Source organism: Tauraco erythrolophus, chromosome 17 (genome assembly GCF_009769465.1).
Source record: "Tauraco erythrolophus isolate bTauEry1 chromosome 17, bTauEry1.pri, whole genome shotgun sequence".
Classification (NCBI taxonomy): Eukaryota; Metazoa; Chordata; class Aves; order Musophagiformes; family Musophagidae; genus Tauraco; species Tauraco erythrolophus.
Window position 1 is genome coordinate 18,815,034 of NC_141481.1, and position 17,668 is coordinate 18,832,701.

The 17,668-nt window shown below is 44.8% G+C and overlaps 2 protein-coding genes across 3 annotated transcripts in view; one reads left to right on the plus strand and one right to left on the minus strand.

Moving 5' to 3' along the window:
* Positions 1-8,668, plus strand: part of NPRL3 (NPR3 like, GATOR1 complex subunit) — a 53,934-nt gene extending 45,266 nt beyond the window's left edge. Inside the window, exons 12-13 of one of the 2 annotated variants that reach the window (XR_015222660.1) lie at positions 6,155-6,336; positions 8,612-8,668. The gene's annotated coding sequence lies outside the window, so the exon portion shown is untranslated. Of the gene's footprint in view, positions 1-6,154; positions 6,618-8,611 lie in introns of those variants that run through there. The other variant, XR_015222659.1, reaches the window with a different exon arrangement.
* On the minus strand, positions 612-16,291 carry MPG (N-methylpurine DNA glycosylase). Its single transcript, XM_086622548.1, has 6 exons — positions 16,263-16,291; positions 15,946-16,031; positions 12,113-12,242; positions 11,458-11,683; positions 7,862-8,066; positions 612-1,143 (listed from the first exon to the last, which is right to left on the minus strand). The coding sequence occupies exons 4-6, from the start codon at positions 11,677-11,679 to the stop codon at positions 749-751; spliced, it is 822 nt and encodes a 273-aa protein (XP_086478674.1). The 5' UTR covers positions 11,680-11,683; positions 12,113-12,242; positions 15,946-16,031; positions 16,263-16,291; the 3' UTR covers positions 612-748.
* Between the last annotated feature and the right edge of the window lie 1,377 nt (positions 16,292-17,668).

A 17,668-nucleotide genomic window follows, 5' to 3' on the forward strand; every position in this document is an offset into this window, starting at 1 on the left:
ACACATTCGTGTTCTCCAAGCTGGACATTATAGGCTGGTATAGGTTGGAGGAGGTTTCTGGAGGTCTTTTGTCCAAACCTCTGCTCAAAGAAAACGTGTTAGATCAGGTCACTCAGGAGCTTCTCCAGTGGAGGTCTGAGTGTCTCCAAGGACGGAGATCCCACAGCTTTTCTGGGCCCCTGCTGCAGTGTTTGACCACCCTCATGATGAAAATATTTTCCATACAGCTAATGAGAAATTCCTGTTTTCTGGCTTGTGCCCATTGCCTCTCATGCTGTCTGACAAAAGTCTGGCTCTGTCTTCCCAACACCCTCCCACTAGGTAGGTGTAGACAACAGTAAGATCCCTCCCATCCTTTCAGGCAGCCCTGCTGCTGTCCCGTCTTTTGACTGTTCCCCTGTGGAAACCAAGTGATGACCTCTACTGAGGGCCAGCAGCAATGGGAGCAGCACCAAAGGTCAGAATTGTGAGCCTTCACCACTGTCCACCTTAAATGGAGCCTGGATCCATTCACAAGGGAAAAAGTGGCCATCAACATCCAAAACCAACCTCAGTTCTGGCTGGAAGACCCACACCAGTCTGCCCCACAAATAAAATTCCACCTTGCCCCATTCATTGTCAAAAAGTACGTTTATTGTTAAAATCCTCCAAGCCACTCTGCCTGCCTTCACAGCTGCCATGACACAGCTTGAGGCTGGTGTACAGAGCACAGCTCAAGTCCTGGCTGGTAGCCTACCTGCAAGACTCGTCAACTGCACGAGAAGTGTCCCATTGCTGCCATCTCTCTCTCCATTTTCTTGTCTACAACACTCACAAATTTGTTCCCTCGTAAATAAAACCTGAGATGTTTCTGTGTCCACTCTCCCCTGTTGCCAATACCAATCCTTGTGGTGGCTACCACGTCCTGCTCCCCTGGAAGGTCATGTCCAGGTAGCATCCAGATGGTTGCATCTTGAGTCAGGTCCCTTTGGTCAAAAGCTTTGTCAATCCCAAAGGCTTGGCAGAGCTTGGAGGGCCCGTTACACAGCTGCCAGTCCTTCAGCGGCTTCGTGGGTCCTTTCCTTGAAGCGCTGCGCAGCTCCCTCATCGCTTCCAAACCCTGAAGAGGCTCCAAAGAGCGAAGTAAGACCGCAGCCCCTTCCCCTGTGCAGAACAAGAACCGTGTGTTAGTACAGGGTTGTTCATCAACAATGTCTTGGTTTTCAGCAGAAGCACTTCAGCCCTGAGCCTGTGGCTCAGCTTTGCCTGACGGAGCAGGGAATTGCCCGGAGCGCCCAACCACAGGGTCTGTCCTCTTGGGCTGCTTCGCTTCAAGTGCCAGGCTCGAGTCAGCTGCTCACCTGTGGTCAGTGCACTCCCTTCCCTCTTCTCAATGTCCAGCGTCCCACAGCTCTGTGTCCTTCATTCATCAGTGCTGACTTGCTCTTCCCCAACCCCACTTCTTGATGTCACTAAGTCTAGCTGCTGCTCCAAGGCTTGCCAGAGGGCAAGAGGTTTTTCTTATGTCAGCAAAATGTTCAGGAATAAATACACATATGGTTCCGTTTTGGCACAGCCAGCCAAAGCTGCTCCCAAACCCTGTGGATTTATAATAAACTCTGATTACAAGAACTCCAGCTAACAAAGGAGAGGAGTCCGCATGCTGCCAGCAGAACGAAGCAGCTTGCAGAGTGAGGCTGGACAAAAAGAAACTGGGAAGGAGCCGAAGGCACCGGGAGCAGCTGCTGTCTGTGCTGCTGCTGGGGAGCCCTGGCTGCAGGCGTCACCAGTTCAAATACCCACTTGGAGGTGGGATGACTGTGGCTTTGGGTAACTGCTACAACGGAGAGTGATCTGAACCCTTGTGCCAGGGAAGCTCTCACGAGATGGGGACGCAGGGCAGGACGGGGCTGCACAGTTTCCAGCTGTGGGATGCATGGTCCTGGGAACATCGCTCCACCAGAGAAGACCCTTCTGAGACAAGAAGTGAAGAAAACTGACAGATTCTCCTCTTGAGTGTGATCTGCCACCCTCTCAGAAGCCTTAGGAAACTCCAGCCCGCCCTGATTTTGGTGACAGTGAAGCAAAGACACAGCTCTGAGCACAGACATTCCTCTGCCACAAGGATCTCCAGCCTAAGTGGGACAAAACCACTCCCTTGGTATTTTCCACTGGACAGCAAGGAAGGTCTTCTCGTGACCTTGAGTGGGCGAGGAGAGAGCCTGGTGAAGCAGTCTGTGTGCTGCCCCACACAGCACCCCTTGTGCTGGGGCCGCCCACAGCATTCCTCCCCACCAGCATCTGCACGCTCTGTGAGGCCGCTCCGCAAGAATCCCCTCTCCCTCTCCAGCCTCAAACATCTGGAGCCATGCTCACGCCTGGCAAAGGCTTGTTTTGTAGGCACTGACAGATCCCCAAGGACCTGCAATTTCCCAAAATAGAATCCCTTGCATATTTTGTACAAATCCCACACCAAACTGCCCTTCTGGGCTCCCATCTGAGCCTATCAACCGAGGAGCTGATTCCTGGCTTTGCCAGGTGTGCCTGTTGCCCTGAACCTGCCCAGAGCCCCGCTGCCCTCAGCACAGCCCCGTGAAGTCAACAGACTGATTTCCAACAGCTGTCAGCAATCTGTTCCCAGGCTCTCCCTTCTCTGAGGAAGGGGATTGATGCTGATCTGGCAGCCAAAAGCTGTACTACAGTGATTTAGAGCTCAAAGGTCATTTTAGATTTTTTAGAACATGCTCCGTGTCCTAATTCTGCTTTTTTATCCATGCACAAAGAAACATCTTTTGCATCGGGATGCTGCCTCACGCGCCAGGAACAACGGTGGGATTCTGAGCAATCGTTAATTACACAACTTGCCTTCATCCATCACCAGGGCAAGTGGGAACCGTGGTTACCCTTGAATTGAACTCCTTGGGAGTTCAAGTGGAGAGACACGAGCACTCCGAGGAACTGCAGGTGCAGAGCCATGGCAGGGCGTACCTGGCATTTCTCTGGCTGCTCTTTCTGCATTTTCACCAGGTTTTCACACTCTTTCTAGCTGTGTGCAACACGGGCACTGCGCTCTGCTCAGAGCCAGCGGCCCCCAAATGTGCCAGCAACACTGCAAGAGCTTTGGGAAGAGGTGGAGACAGCAGGCAGGGTAAGAGTGCAGGGATGCCACAATGAGCTACTGCTTTCTCTGCTCCCATCTGTCCCCACACCTCAGGCTGGTGTTCGGGTCCTCCTGAGTGTACTTGCACATCTGCCTTCCTCCCTCTCCACAGCCTGCAGTGGTTTGCTCTCAGGGGTTATCTGGCTTCGGCATCTGCCTGCCACTGACACAGCTGCCAACATGCCACCAGCAGCAGTGCCAGTCCAGAGATGCCGAATATCTGCCTCCCAGGCCTAAGAGTCACTTCATAGAACGAGTAGCATTCAGAGATAAAAGCTGAGATCCAACAACAACACAGAGGCCAACTCTCTCCCTGAGCAGCTAGAAATGATAAAACGATAGGGAAGTCCCACCCCGCCCCTGCACAGCTTGCTGCTCCTTCCCTGGAATGGCTCCAGCTCCCATTCTTGGAAACAGCTCTTGGCCACTGGAGAGGAGAAAATTTTCTCCTCTCTCCACTTGTCTGACTCACTGCTCCCAAAACACTTCCTTCAAAGTTCTAGTTTAGGATCCAAAAGTGTGGGGGAAATCCATGCAGTGTGACCCTGGGCATGGGTAAAGCATCACTGGGATCTTGATTTTACAAGCTATTCTTTCGGATCTGGCAGCAAAATGCACACCTTGGCAAATTCCAGAGCAAGAAATGACAGCAAAGTCAAAGAGAAGCTTGACTGGCACCTACCCTCTTCCTGAAGGGAGGGAAGCCCAACATCTCTCTTAACCCCAGGGAAGTTCTTTGTACTAAGATTATTGTCCTGCTCAGGATATACTGTAGGATTCATGCACACTGAAAGACATTGGTTATATTTTTTCTTAATAAACTCTTCTTCCTCTATCATCTATGATTTCTCTAAAAAAAACAATGTAGTGATGCCCACCGTGGCTTCAGGGAGTAGCACTATTTGACCCAGTGATGGGAAGACCCCTCACAGCAAAATCCCACATGATGCAGCTTTATCTCAGTGATATGCACAAAGATTTCCCCTTCCTCAGTGCCAAAAAACATTTCAGCCCACACTTCAACTCATGATGGTTTTATGAGCACAAAAAGACAGTCCAGTGAACTCGACTGAACACACTAACAGCCACAGCTTCTTGCCCCAGCAAAATGGCAAAACAACATGCTACAGCTGAAGTGCTTCTGATGTTGGGGCTGGGGACACTACAGCGGTGGTGGCTCTCAAGGTAAAGTCTGCACCTGCTCTACCAAGTGCCTCTGCCAGCACAGCTCTGCTGGCAACACACCTTTTCCTATCCCCGAGCGACACCGCTGAGCCTGAAGTCCAGCATAAGCCAAATAGAGAAAACAGAAGAGAAGGTTTATTCCATCTTGTGTTAAAACAGATGATGCAGCGAGGTTGCATATCGAAACGAGAGATCTCAGGAGCCAAATACTCCGTTCTTGGCGAGCTAAGCAGAGGGGAGCAAGTAAGAGGTTTGCACATGTTGTATAGGCCTCAGATCCTGAGCTGATTGAGGACCAAGAAGGTGCCAGCATGATCCAAGTCAGTGTTAAACTACTTATAACAAATGCTGCTGCAACAGTCCAACTCGTGCTGCTTGCCTGGTCCCAGCAGCATGTGTCTGGGACAGCCCTGGGCAGTGTCCGTGCCAAGAAGGTGGGCACAGGCAACGCAGGGACAGTGCAGCTCTGATCTCTCGCCAGCAAAAGGACGGCTGCCTTCATGAAGCCAGTGGCTCCACATCAGCTCTACGGTCACTCAGTTCAGGAGTCTGAGGAGCAGCAGGACAGCAGTCACTGCCAGTGCTTAAGAGGATATACTGGTTCTCCGAACTGCTTGTCTTCCTCCCACGAGGATCCTGTAATTTAAGCAGCACAAGGACTTGCCTACACTACAAAACTAGGTAGTTTAATCTAAGCCAGCTAAGAATCCATTTGCGATTATCAGTTTGTGCTAACTTTAATAAACCACCAAACCCCACACTAGATGTCAGTTAAATCTATGTGCTTGTTCCAGCAGTCTCCAAAAATAAACGCTTTGTTAGAAATCAGTGTATGATTGCATGAGTATTTGGATGCAAACCACCCGATGGCCAAACAGAAACATCTTTTAAGATGCATTTGGAAAATATCTAGAACTGGTTTCTCATGAGTCAACCCCAGGTTTTCCCCTAATTCTCACATCATTCAGTATGAACTTCGCTAACATGCATCCAGGTCAAAACTGAAATGGCTTAAGATGGGGTCAATTTGCCTGTGCTTGAAGACATCAGAGAACCCCCAAAGACCTTTCCCCTTCTCCACTGCTCCAATTTGCTGCAGCAATGCCATACAGTATTCCCAGATGCAAACCCCAACTATATAAAGCAAGTTGCTCTGCTGTCCTGAAAGCTGTGTTGCTGTCTAGACTTGTTCTGCATCTCCCTACCATCTACAGAAAGATATAACAAAACTGGAAGAGATTCATGGACAGGCAACCAGGATGATCAAAGTTATGGACTAGCTTTGGGGCAAGAGCCTAAGGAAGGAATAACTGAGTAGACTAAAAACCTTCAGGTTGGAAGACAGGGAAAACATGGAAGGTCCCAGGAGATCACAGGAGGCAGAAGATAATGCATGGGAATAGAGGCAAACATTCCACGTGCTCCACTGTTTAACTCCTGGTGCTCTGCAGCTTTGCACTGCCAGAATCCAAGAAGAGAGTGATGCAGCTCTGAGACATCACTGGAGATGTGCCCTTTGACAAGAAAAAGCGTTTAGCGTTCTCTCAGTAATCTGTGTTCAGTCTTTCCAAGTGACACCTTCAGAATTAATATGGTCATATCCCTTTTGTAGTCTTCCGGGCAGTCACTCAGGTTTTTGCAGCATTCCCAGGGAGACCGTGAAATACTCAGATATTTTTCATCAAATTCTTGCACAAAGATGATGAAACCTATTGTATCAGAAGTTCATGCTATAAGCAGAGCATGGTCTGTGCTCCTAAGACAGACAAGCTGTGCCACAACAGATTTTTTTTTTGTTTTTTTGGTTGTGTTTCCTTATGTTTTCTGCAGAGCCACAGCCAGATTCGGAGCAAAGTTTCCAAGACCTGTCCCACATCCAGAGAATGAAATGCTTTTGCCTTCCACCTAGGCGTGTAAGTGCCACCACAAACGACTTCCTCAATCCTTCCCTCAGACTAAACGACAGGACTGGCTTCTCCTCCATCTACGTTAAGATGAGAAACGCATCTCAGGTATGATTCCTCCTCAAATTCTTTCTTTCAGCACATCTACACACGGGCAAATACAGTGAAGGAGTAAATCCTGCTTTCGTAGATGCATCTGTGATACACGACATGCACAGCCCTGCTAGTTACTTCAGGGCATTCCTGACAAAGCTGGTGGTGGCAGCTGTCCTGAAAGCTGCGTTGCTGTTTTGTTTTGTCACAAAAAATCTAACTAAATCCATCACAACAGTGAGCTCTAACTGAGCTCTAACTGATTTGCTACAAAACTAAACACAGGCATATATGGGAAGATTTCCCAAAGTGTAAATTTCAAAGAAATCTTTTTAGAATTCAAAGGCTAAGCATCTTTTTTAAATAAAAATTTTTATTCCTAATATTTCAAACACCAAGAATCCCATCCTGAATAACGAACCCTTCTGCTCTCATTATCTGAACAGATTTGGCAGAGACAGCGTAATGAAATTCACATGTGTTCATCCACCAGACTCCAGACCTCCATTTAGAAAGACGGGCTCTTCCCCAACAGCATAACCTGGCACTATTTTTCTGCTTGGCTCCTGTCCAAAGGCCAAAACCTGAGGCTTAATGGCCACTGTTACAACATTTGCTTTCCACTTAGGAATATACAAGCAGTGGGGTTTTTTAAACTGTATCTTTGAAATGGCAAAAAAAAAAAAAAAATCTATTTTTGAGATTTTTTCCTAAGAAAATGAGTATTTATCTAAGAAATACCTGCTGCCATTTCAAGGTGTCTAATTAACCAATAGCTTTATTCAAGGCAAACACTGTCATTCTTACAGGAAAGAAAAAACCACAAGTTTTAGAAGTAACACTTGAATATTAAGAGGAGCTGTGAAGGAGAGTCTCAGTAAATTCCAGAATAATTTCATTAGGGGTTGATTATACTATCTTGAAAATAATAAAAGAAGATAGAAGATCCTGTTAACAGTGTGGGTATTTTGTTTTGTTTTGTTTTAAGATATAGCAAAGCAGCTAAAATGCTCCTCCGTTGACTCCTTGCTTAAGCTTAGGACATCTCAGACCTTTTGGTTTTCCCCAGCATTTACAGCTTCTGAAGATAAAGGCAGGAAACAGAAGAGTTTCTTGTCATGACAACAGACACCAAGATTTAGGCTGTCATTAGACTGCAAATTTACTTCTACATCACCACTTTCGAGGACCAAAGTTCACTGAATCACATGAATGAGGCAGTAGCCCACGTCATCAGAACGGAAAGCTCCATCCCAGCGAGCTTCTCCTCTAGTCCTTAGTCTTCATTTCTGTGCCTGAACAGCTGGGACCAAAACCCCACGGGGCTGGTCACTGTGCAGTGGAGACGGGCCCTGCTTGTAATGCTGAAAGTGAACACGCTGCCTGTCCACAGTTACCTACTGTTGCCAGTGGCAAAACCCAGGTCCCATGGGCTTCACAGAGCCCACAGGGAGCTCACAAGTGACTGCAACACGGCAAGCGCACCTTGAAACATCAGCCCTATGCTGTAGGTGTTAAATCTCTTTCAGCCTCAGCTTACCTTGGCTGGAAACATTCATGCAGAAGTGAATACCGTAGATCTGATACACATACAGAGTTCCTGGTTTCATGAACATTGCTGCGTTTCGCTGAGTTTGCTTCCCACCTTTCGAGTGGGAAGCTTCATCTTCCCCACCCAGATAAGCTTCTGTTTCAACAATCCTCCCCCAGAGTTCTCTGCCATCAGGAAGTTTGCGAACTAAAATCTGAAAGAGAGGTCAGAGTGCATCAGTTAGCAACCCTCTGTACAAAATAACCAGAGCACAAGAGCTGTGGAAACAAAGAAGTCAGAAAAAAAGGACCTGATGGTATGACATACTCTCCTCTCCGTCCAGCAGCGCAGTCTATGAGCCAACATGAACTTTGTTGGCTTCCACTGTCCAGGCCGCCACCCAGTACACAAAGTTCCTACCTGTCATTCACCCCACAAAATGCCTGGAGTGTCTAATGTGGCAGTATCATAAAGAAACCATTTATAAGCCTATATACAATAAAGCCCAGAGTTGCTTTTGTGGTTATTTTCTGTATTCTATAGCCCAGTCCACCAGGTTTAAGTCAAAAAAGCACCACCAGTATCAGCTCTGAAGCATCATGAATGTATATCCTTTAGATCAGAAGAAACACAACAGCAGCACAGTTATTGATTAGATAGTCTTTCTCCACAGAGATGTTTCAAACAAGTCCTAATCTCAAACTGTAAAGATAATCATGACCAGAGTGAGTATCAATGCTATTTCTGTCTTTTCTGCAGCGCAGAGAGGGGCAGAGCAGGAGAGCTGGGAATTGGTTCAGGCAGACAACAAGAGATCCGTGTTATTACAGTGTGTTCCTTGCTGCTGGTACCTCCTTCAGTAAAACAAAGCCAGCGCAGGGGGAAAAAAACATGACAGTGAAAAGATTATCTTTAAAAATAAAACAATTGCTAAACTTGGTACAAAGTTTTTTGTGGTCTGACCTGATTTCTAAACTTCTCATTTTATTTAAGGTGTGTTTCAGGAATACCGCAGTATAGTCTCACTTAGGCAACAGCTATCAGATTAATTATACTATACTGAGCGCTACCATATTTGAAAACCAGCCTTTCAAAAGTGACCTTCAAGAAACAAAGCTGAATTCCCAACAGATGTTTGTGCTGGATGGCTAATGCAATATATCCAATATTGACCTGATCCAGTACGGACACTCCAGAAGCTGGTTTCAAACATTGCAGCTCCAGTGTCTCAAGGTTTCCCTAACACACTTCTCAAATTGTTGCAATCAGTTTATTATTTTTATGAAAAATGCAGTGACTTCAGACAATCACTGGTGTTTAGCAACCGCCTGTAAGTGCCCCAAAAGCACACCCATGTGGCCGCGTTTCTCTTTCAATATGATGAAAGGCGATGGTTAGGTTATGATTTTAAAAGCATGCAGGCATTTCCCTGACTCTTCAGACACACCAAATATTCACAGTTAAAACAGCTAAAAAATGGTAATAATAATAATACCTCACAGTAAACTATTGTATAGAGGTTTTTATTTCTCATTAAGGGTGTTATCTTCGTGTTACGACATTTCATTTTGAGAGGCCATTTATCGTGTGTATGCTTGGGGGTATTTTTTTGTTTCCAAGAACTCAAGTATCACGTTTAAGGTAAACAATATTAATATACCAGGCGCCTCTAAAATTTGGTAGAATTAAGATAATGAATGAAACACTAAATTACCATTATAGTTATAATTCGAAGAAAATGAGAGAATAGACTGGGTCATGGGAGACTGGAGGTTATACTTTAAAGACAGAAATCACCTGGCTTGTAATTCTATGTCTAAATAAGAAAAGTACATAATTAGGACTAAAATATCATCTGCCCAAGGTAAATGAATGCATAAGGATGTCAGAGTCATTAAGACAACAACAAAAAAAATGCATCAGTGCTGGGAGACTTCAGGTATCCTCACACAGAGCAAGTAAATACGACAGTAGCACAGGACACCAGCTACGGTTTTTTTAGACACTGTCAAATGCTTTGCAAAGCAAGTAATCAGAGATGTCACGAGAAAAGACTAAACTCTCAAACTGATCCAGAGCAAAATGAAAAGTCTTTTCCAAAGACTTATCCCTGAAAAACAGCTTTGTATCATGACCATGAAATGTAACGCTCAGTGTCCTTCCACAAGCATTAAGGTCCAAAAATAATCTATCATCTTACCAGCAAAAAGGGGAAACTGCATGAAGTGAGGAAGCTTGTTAGGAAGAACTTACAAGAGGCAGCCAAAGGTTAAAGCTGGAAAGGCAAGCCTCTAGCAGGATGTCTATAAAGATAGCAAACACACATGACGTATAAGAGAGAGGTTAAGACAAACCAAAAAAAAAACCCAGCAGGGTTAAAAAGCAGTGCAAAGGCGTCAATTACAAGCAAGACAGTATTCTTAGAAAATAAAAAAAGGCTAGACGCAGCAAGACAGGCCAAAACCAACAGTTTGTGGAACAAATTCCTAAAGTTATCTAAACCAATGAGAACCTAGAGAGTCTGTTCACCCTACAGACAGTAAAGGTATAAAAAAGACTCAGAGAAGATAAGACCATAGCAGTGAAACTAAAAACACGTTTTGCAATTGCATCTGGGAGGTCGTGGACTGGAACTTTTTACAGGGAAAACACTGGCAGAACTCCCTCCCATGGAAACAGCAGGAGAGTTTTTTGAAGGACTCACTAAGCAGAAGAGACATGTTTAATCTCCTCCACTCTGATTTCCAAAGGCTTCCAACAAAGTCCAAAGATTCCTCAAAGTTTCTGCAATGGGATAAGGGAGAAGGTCCTTTAATGAACAAGTAATGGCTTGAAAACCCAGGAACAGCAGTTTTTGGAGTGAATGGAGTTTAATCGTGAGATTGTGGAGTCCTAAACATCCTCACGCTAGGGCCTGGCGTGTTTGTGTTCACAACCTCAGCAAGGTGATCATTAGAGAGCTCACCGTGTGTGCTGGCAGCATCGAGTTACTCAGAACAACAAAAATAAAAGCACGAAGCATGTGATGCCACTGTCAAAGCCTACGGGGCAGCGTAAAAGAAAGAACTCGGTAATCTGCTGAACTTGCAGATAAGAATGAAATAGTCGAGGACACTATGACAGTGGATATTGGTGAAGAAAGGCCAAGGTGTGCCATGCTATTGGCATCACAAGGTAGTAAAATGGAGGCAGAGGAGGAGATGTTGCTAACTGCAGAGCATTACTTTCCACTGGGCTAAGCAAGAACCAAAACCAAATAAAGGAATACCTGAAACGAAAATAACGGACCTGAAACAACCTTCAAACCACAAACACCAAAGTACGTTTCAGTAAATCAGAAAACAGGGAGAAAAACTCCACAAAAAACTAATTCTGAAATGTGGCAGTAAACTAAACTTGAAAAATTACTCCCTTGACTTCATCCAAAATAGATTTGGCTACTAGTCTTTAAATTCCACTGCACTTCACAAGAGAAGGAATGAGAGCTCTATTCCTAAAATAGCAAAGCCCTGGAGTCAAATGACAATAAAAGAACTCCATCCTTTTACACTAAGTTATTAGCTAGCACGTGCTCCAGTACAGTAATCTCAGTGTTCCTGTCTTACCTGTCCCAGAAAGGACTTGGCCAGACTAATACAGGGCTGGTTGAAGAAATCTGCTTCTAGCTGGGAAGAATTTTTTTTCTCTATTGCAAAGTATTTGCTGCTTTTTGGAGAAGAATCCCCATCAGGTGTCACGTTCAGGTTCTCCAAGGCATCAAAGGGAGGCAAGCTGGAGTGGCTTTGGAGAGCACTTAACTGAGCCAACAGCTTTCTTTTTCTTGGCATAGTTCTAGAAAATTGATATAAGCATAATTAGGAATATAACACTTATTTAAAAGTAACTCATTTCCAGAAAGTCTTATTTTTACACATCTCTCCACAACAATGAATCCGAAAGCTATAGCTAACTGGACAACCTAGGCAGACTACAGAAGCAGGTGACAGATTTACCCGTGTCCACATCAGGCTCGGCAAATATTGGGCTCTCCTGATAAGCAAACAGAAAACTGCAGTTTTAGTATTCAACTTTTAAGGATAAAAAGGTAAAAAGCAACTCTGCTCCATTGAGCAGTAAAAAGAAGTTTGCTAACTGTTAGGTCAGGAAATTCAGAAATTGTAATCAAAGATGAACCAGTACTATATACTTTTTATACCTAGAACTAATGTAATCTGCTAAGCAGACAGAAAAAAAATAAGAAACAAGCACCTCAAAAATTACCTGAAGGATGAAGAGTAGTCTGTTCCCGACAACAGGATGTATGAGGCAACTCTGCGATTGTTCTTCGAGGTTTGTCACCAATTTACTACGCGAGTTAAACGTTTCTTTTTCTGTGCTGCAGTCCTTATACCTGTCAAACAGGAACAAACTTATTTCTTCACTGCATAAAGCACTTTGAAATAGGATAAGAGATCATGATACCCACAGTGCATCATTAGTTCCAACTCAACAACAATTTGCAGTTTTCTATTGGTCTAGCAAAAGAGCATCTCCCAGCTGGGGCATTGCTGGAGATGCTCTTTACCCTTTTTTATAAAAAAGACTCTGAAATAAATAAATACAGTTTTCCTATATCGAATACAGAAAAAGCTGAAACCAAACTTTTAAAATTCCTCCATTGGCACTAAATTTGGAAACTGTCACCCTCAAAAAAACACTCTTACAAGAGAGTGCAAAGACACCAGGTTTTAGAAGATGCCTCATCAGTTCTGAAATTCAACGACAGGTAGATAGAAGGGAAAAAGCAAAGGTTCAACATCATACATAAATTAGAAACGGAAAAAGAATCCTATATACAGCTAAACCTGCAAGGAAAGTATATACACAATTAAGTAGCTGTTGCCACTGATTTTCCACCAGATCATCAGCTTTTAAAAATTACTAGAAAAACTTTCACTATCAAAACCAATCTTTATCTTGCTCTGATGTTTCTCACAAAGAAAGCTCCACCAGCAATAGTTTCCTTGAACTACACTGAAACAAACTCAGCATTGCTACGCTCTGGATCACCAGTGCCAATTCCCCAACAGCGTTACATTTCACTTCAGAAGAATCCAGACTCAAACATATAAAAGTAGGCAGGAAAAAAAAAAAAAAATCACATTGGCACAACAGGCAGAGAGGTGGGATGTTTTTATTTTTTTTCTAAACATCTTATTCTTTATTGCAATGATTTAGCAATGTCAGAGACTTGCCATGGAATGCTCTGCAGCTTTCACCTGGTGGGAATTCTTAAAAAATTTGTCAGAAGTCACCAACCTGCCTCAGGCAAAATTGCCTGGTGGCCTCCGCAAATGAGAGTCCTGTCTAGGAGAAAGGGTGCAAATAGGAAAAAGGGTTGCAGGAAGGAAGGGATGGAGGAGGAACACTTCCCCATATCAGACTGACCCCCTAAAAGACTCAGTCAAGAGAATGCTTCACACTGAAGACAGTACCTCCAGACTTCTCTGACAGTATTAACTGGAACTTCTGGTTCATCAGCCATACATAAAGACACACTGAAAACATGGCAAATTTGAGTGGAGCATTAACTCATTTGGTAATTCATGCTCTTATGGAATGCAACATCAGAAACAGGATCTGAATTGCCTGGCACCTATGGCATTTCCAATTAAGTAATTCTTCAAAGCTGCAAGTGCTCTCATGTGAACGTTATACCGGCAGCCGTAGGACACTTGTATTTTCATAGCTATGGGCTGATCCTACACAGATCTCAGCATCTTGGTAGATTAGAAACAGAGACATTAGAATTAAATAATCATAGAATTAATAATTCTATGATTCGAAGATTCTCTCTTCAGCTCTTGTTAGAAACAGCAGCAGGATACTGACTTACAGTCACGAGAAGTGGGTCACACACAAAACCACGATTGCTTTAAAAGCAAAACCGCAGAATGATGGGACTGAAATACCATCTCAGAAATCCAGAAAAAAGCCTAGTCTACCCTTTGTCTCCCTGCTTGCTCATACCAAGATATGAAACAAAAAACTCTCTGCCTCAAAGCCTATCTACGTTTTCTACAACAGATGCTGCTTGTGTATACAAATCCCTTCTTGCCTATGACAAGGCACACTGCAGAGGACAGTTCAGATCAAGTACCCAAGCCCTACGTATTTGAGAAGGGACACAATCTCTTCACATGGAAGTCTACAGACAAATTCTGCAGCTCTTCATTTCTATCTAGATTTTCTTGCTTACACAGTAAACCCTACTTCTGTGCCTCAAATAAGAATCAGCTGTGGGTTTAATCACTTTTTACTACTCCTGTTGTAACCAAACTAGCTGCAAGTTGTTAAGCACATGTGTGTACACATGCACAAAAAAGTATGGAAGTCAGAAAAGGAAGAAAGTGCTAAGTAAGTCTGCACAGGTGCCTAAAGTGTTCAGAGCTGCCAGGCTAGTCTCAGGCAAGTGTTTAGGGACCCTGTAAGCCAGAATCAGAAAGACACTGAAAACCTGTGTAAAATACAGCTCAGCAGCAGGTACACCCTGTAGTCAAGGCACAACTGAGTCTACGCAAGTTTCTTTAATCCTTCTAATAGGACTGCATTTGTAGGTATCTCCTTAGGTATTTAATGAGCTTTCACTAAAAGAAGGTAAAAAAAAAAATCCCACCAGTAATTTGCATGTACTTGTGGCTCAGAGGTCCAGATACTTGCAGCTGCAAAGTTCTTTTCACACGCATCTATCTTTCTGATAGCATAATGAAGAAGCGTTCATTAAGAACACATTGCCACTTCTAGAGAGACAATTCCTCATGCCAATTCCCAATTGTACAGATTTTATGTGGGAATACACGGACAGTCAATGCTGGGTCAGACCAAAGGACACCTTTCCCTGTACCTTGCTCTCCAGCACAGGTCACAAGCAGGAGCCTAGGGAAGACCAGAATAAGCACACAGTGCTTCTCCACACATCCACCATATCTCTAGACTGGAACCTTCTGGACCAGGCAGTTTCTGCTACTAAGTTCTGCTACTTAGACTTATGTGGTCTTCCCTGAGCCCATGTAAAACTATCCGAACTGATGAAGAAAGCTTCACAGAATTAGTCATTACTTACAGCTCCAAAACCTCACTCATACTGGGTGCGAAATTAGGACTGCTCCCCACCCACATCAATCAGTTTACATTTGCAATTCATCACCATCAGCCCTCTCCTTTACCACCTCCAATAATGGAAAGCCAGCTAGAAACATTGTTTTTCCAGGTCATTGACAAAACATCCCTGCGGCACCCCAACGGTGACCTCCAGCCACCATGAGGGCTCCCCATTTACTCACATCCTCTTTCCTATCTTTGCACTGTTTGTTTATGACAGGGAACTCCCTTATTATGTTAAGGGCTGCTCAGGTGAGGGCTCCTGTTTAAAAGCTTCCTGAAATCTGAGTACAGACTGTAAGCCAGACCTCTCAACATGCTTATTTAGACCTTCAGAGAATTCCAACATTGTTTTAAGGCATGACTTTCCATTGCAAAAGCCACACTGGTTCTTCCCAACTATATAATATTTATGCAGGTGTCCAATAACTCCACTTTGATATTATTTTCTACAAATTCAGTTGGTAGTGGCCACAGTTCCAGGTCTGCAGTCCACAGATTTCCCCTAGAACCCTCTTTAAAAAGTAGTGACATGTTTGCTGCTGAGACCATTGTTAGCAGCACTGCCCCTGGGGGCTTCATCTGGTTTGGCAACTTATTGCTGAGTGTTGTCTATGTGTTCCACAACGTCTTACACACACGCTTCACTTCAAGCCAGATCCTTCAATGAGTTATCAGCACAAAGGATTTCCATCCACCTTTCCTGCCTAGTCTAACTTATTAGTAACCAGAAGTATGTTAATAATGTGTAATTTCCTGGACAACAGTGTGAGAAGCAGGCAAAAAAAACAACCTTCTTGAAAGAAAAGTGCAGGCAGGAGCTAATACACTGTAACTATGAGGTCAATCGCTCCACAGACAGACTTTGACACTGTGCAATCCTACCAACAGCTCAAAAGTATGGCAAAATGAATGGCTTTGTGCACCGTACTGAGTGCTGGGGACGTAATTACCTGCAAGATGTCCTTGCAATTCCAGTCCCTGCTCCTACCGCCTACTGGGCATCCTGAGTTTTTTGGAATGAAACTTTCTCATCCTTCTGTAAAGAACAAGGAAGATAAAAATGAGGCAGAGTGATGAAAAGCCATAAAACAAAACCAAAAAAAAGCCTTCACAGCAAAATCATGCTCCGTTTTGGCTGACTCTCTTAAAGCATTTGGGTTTGTTCCCTTCCTGCTCCCCCGGGCCCAGGCCTCGGCGCCCGCCATTAGCAACGGAGCTGCCTCACCCCGCCCGGGCCCGGCCCGCCTCGGCCCCGCCGCACACGCACCTGCCGGGGCGTCCGTCAGTCCGTCCGTCCCTCCCTCCTTCCTTCCCTCCCACCCCGCCGCTCGCCTGCCCGCCTCGGCCCGGAACCGCCGCGGGGAGGCCGTGCCCGGAGGCCCGGCGGAAGCCGGGAGCTGTCCTGCGGGGCGTGCCCGGCGCGGCGGGAGGGCGGCCGGCGAAGCTGCGCTGCGGCTGCTCGGGCTGAAGCGGCTGCTTTCAGCTGACGCCTCGCTCTGTAGATGGCGGTGGTTCGCAATCAAACTGATTTACAGCCTTTCCTCTTGAGCTCTCTTTTTTTTTTTTTCCTGGAGCAGAGATCCTCTGTGGGCCGGCTTTGAACTCTCCTTAAATTTCCAGCATCCAGCCTCACGCTCCTTGCTGTTTCATATTATTAATACTCAGAAAAATGAAGGGGTGAATACACGTTCTGATGCAAACCATCACAAACCTCGTAGAGAGCTGCATTAATTATTCCCTCTGTTCCCTGAGTAACGAGTTATCTGGCCTGCAGAAAAAAATTCTTGGCTTCAGCTTTTACCCAGATGGAGCATATGGACAAAATGGGGTCAAAACACGATTTTCCTCACAGCTTTCTGGAGACGTGCAGTTGAGGCCGTTGATTCATAAAAAAAGTGTGTGCACGGAGGGTATAAGGGGAAGTCTGGTGATCAAAATGGATTTATTCTCGTTTGTGTAATGAAATACTGGTGCCAGGCTAGCACTAGCCAGGACAGCACCAGCCGGCAGCCAGCCACGCAGAGGAGGAGCACTTAGTGTCTGCGCCGTTCATAAATTTGCAAGGAAGAAGGATAAATTACTGACTAAAATTTTAGGAGACATCAACAGCTTTGGAGGTGCGGCCGGGTGTACGAGTGGCTGAGGGTGGCCTTATGGAGGCAGGAACGGGGACTAACAGTCCAGTGGTGAGCTCAAACGTGAGGAAGCTGGATGAAAAGCTTCGACATTCCTGCCAGCCCTGAATTGAACACCAAATTCCCAAATTTTACTGTTCCTGTTTAATAAGAAGGTGTAAAAGAATCCCCAAACCAGCCATGAATGGAGCAAATTCAGAGTCTGTTACACAATATTCATTCTTTTTGACCATGAAGAGACAGCTAATGTACTTTGGAACCCAAGGCAACACCAAGAATGCACTGAAAAGCCTTTAAATCATTGTCGTGAAGCATGATAGCACTGCTACTGTGGTGATGTGAAAAAGAAAGAGAAGGAAACAAAGTTATCGATACTTTAATGAGAGATCTCTCTATGTTTTTTTAGTCAAAGATAAGCTCACAAGAGTTAGTAGTATTCCCTGCAGAGATATTACCTGCTGGCTGCATAAATGCTTTTAGCTCCAATCTGAAATCGGTCGTTTGTGTTATTAGCAAAGACAACAAGAGGAGTTTTTAA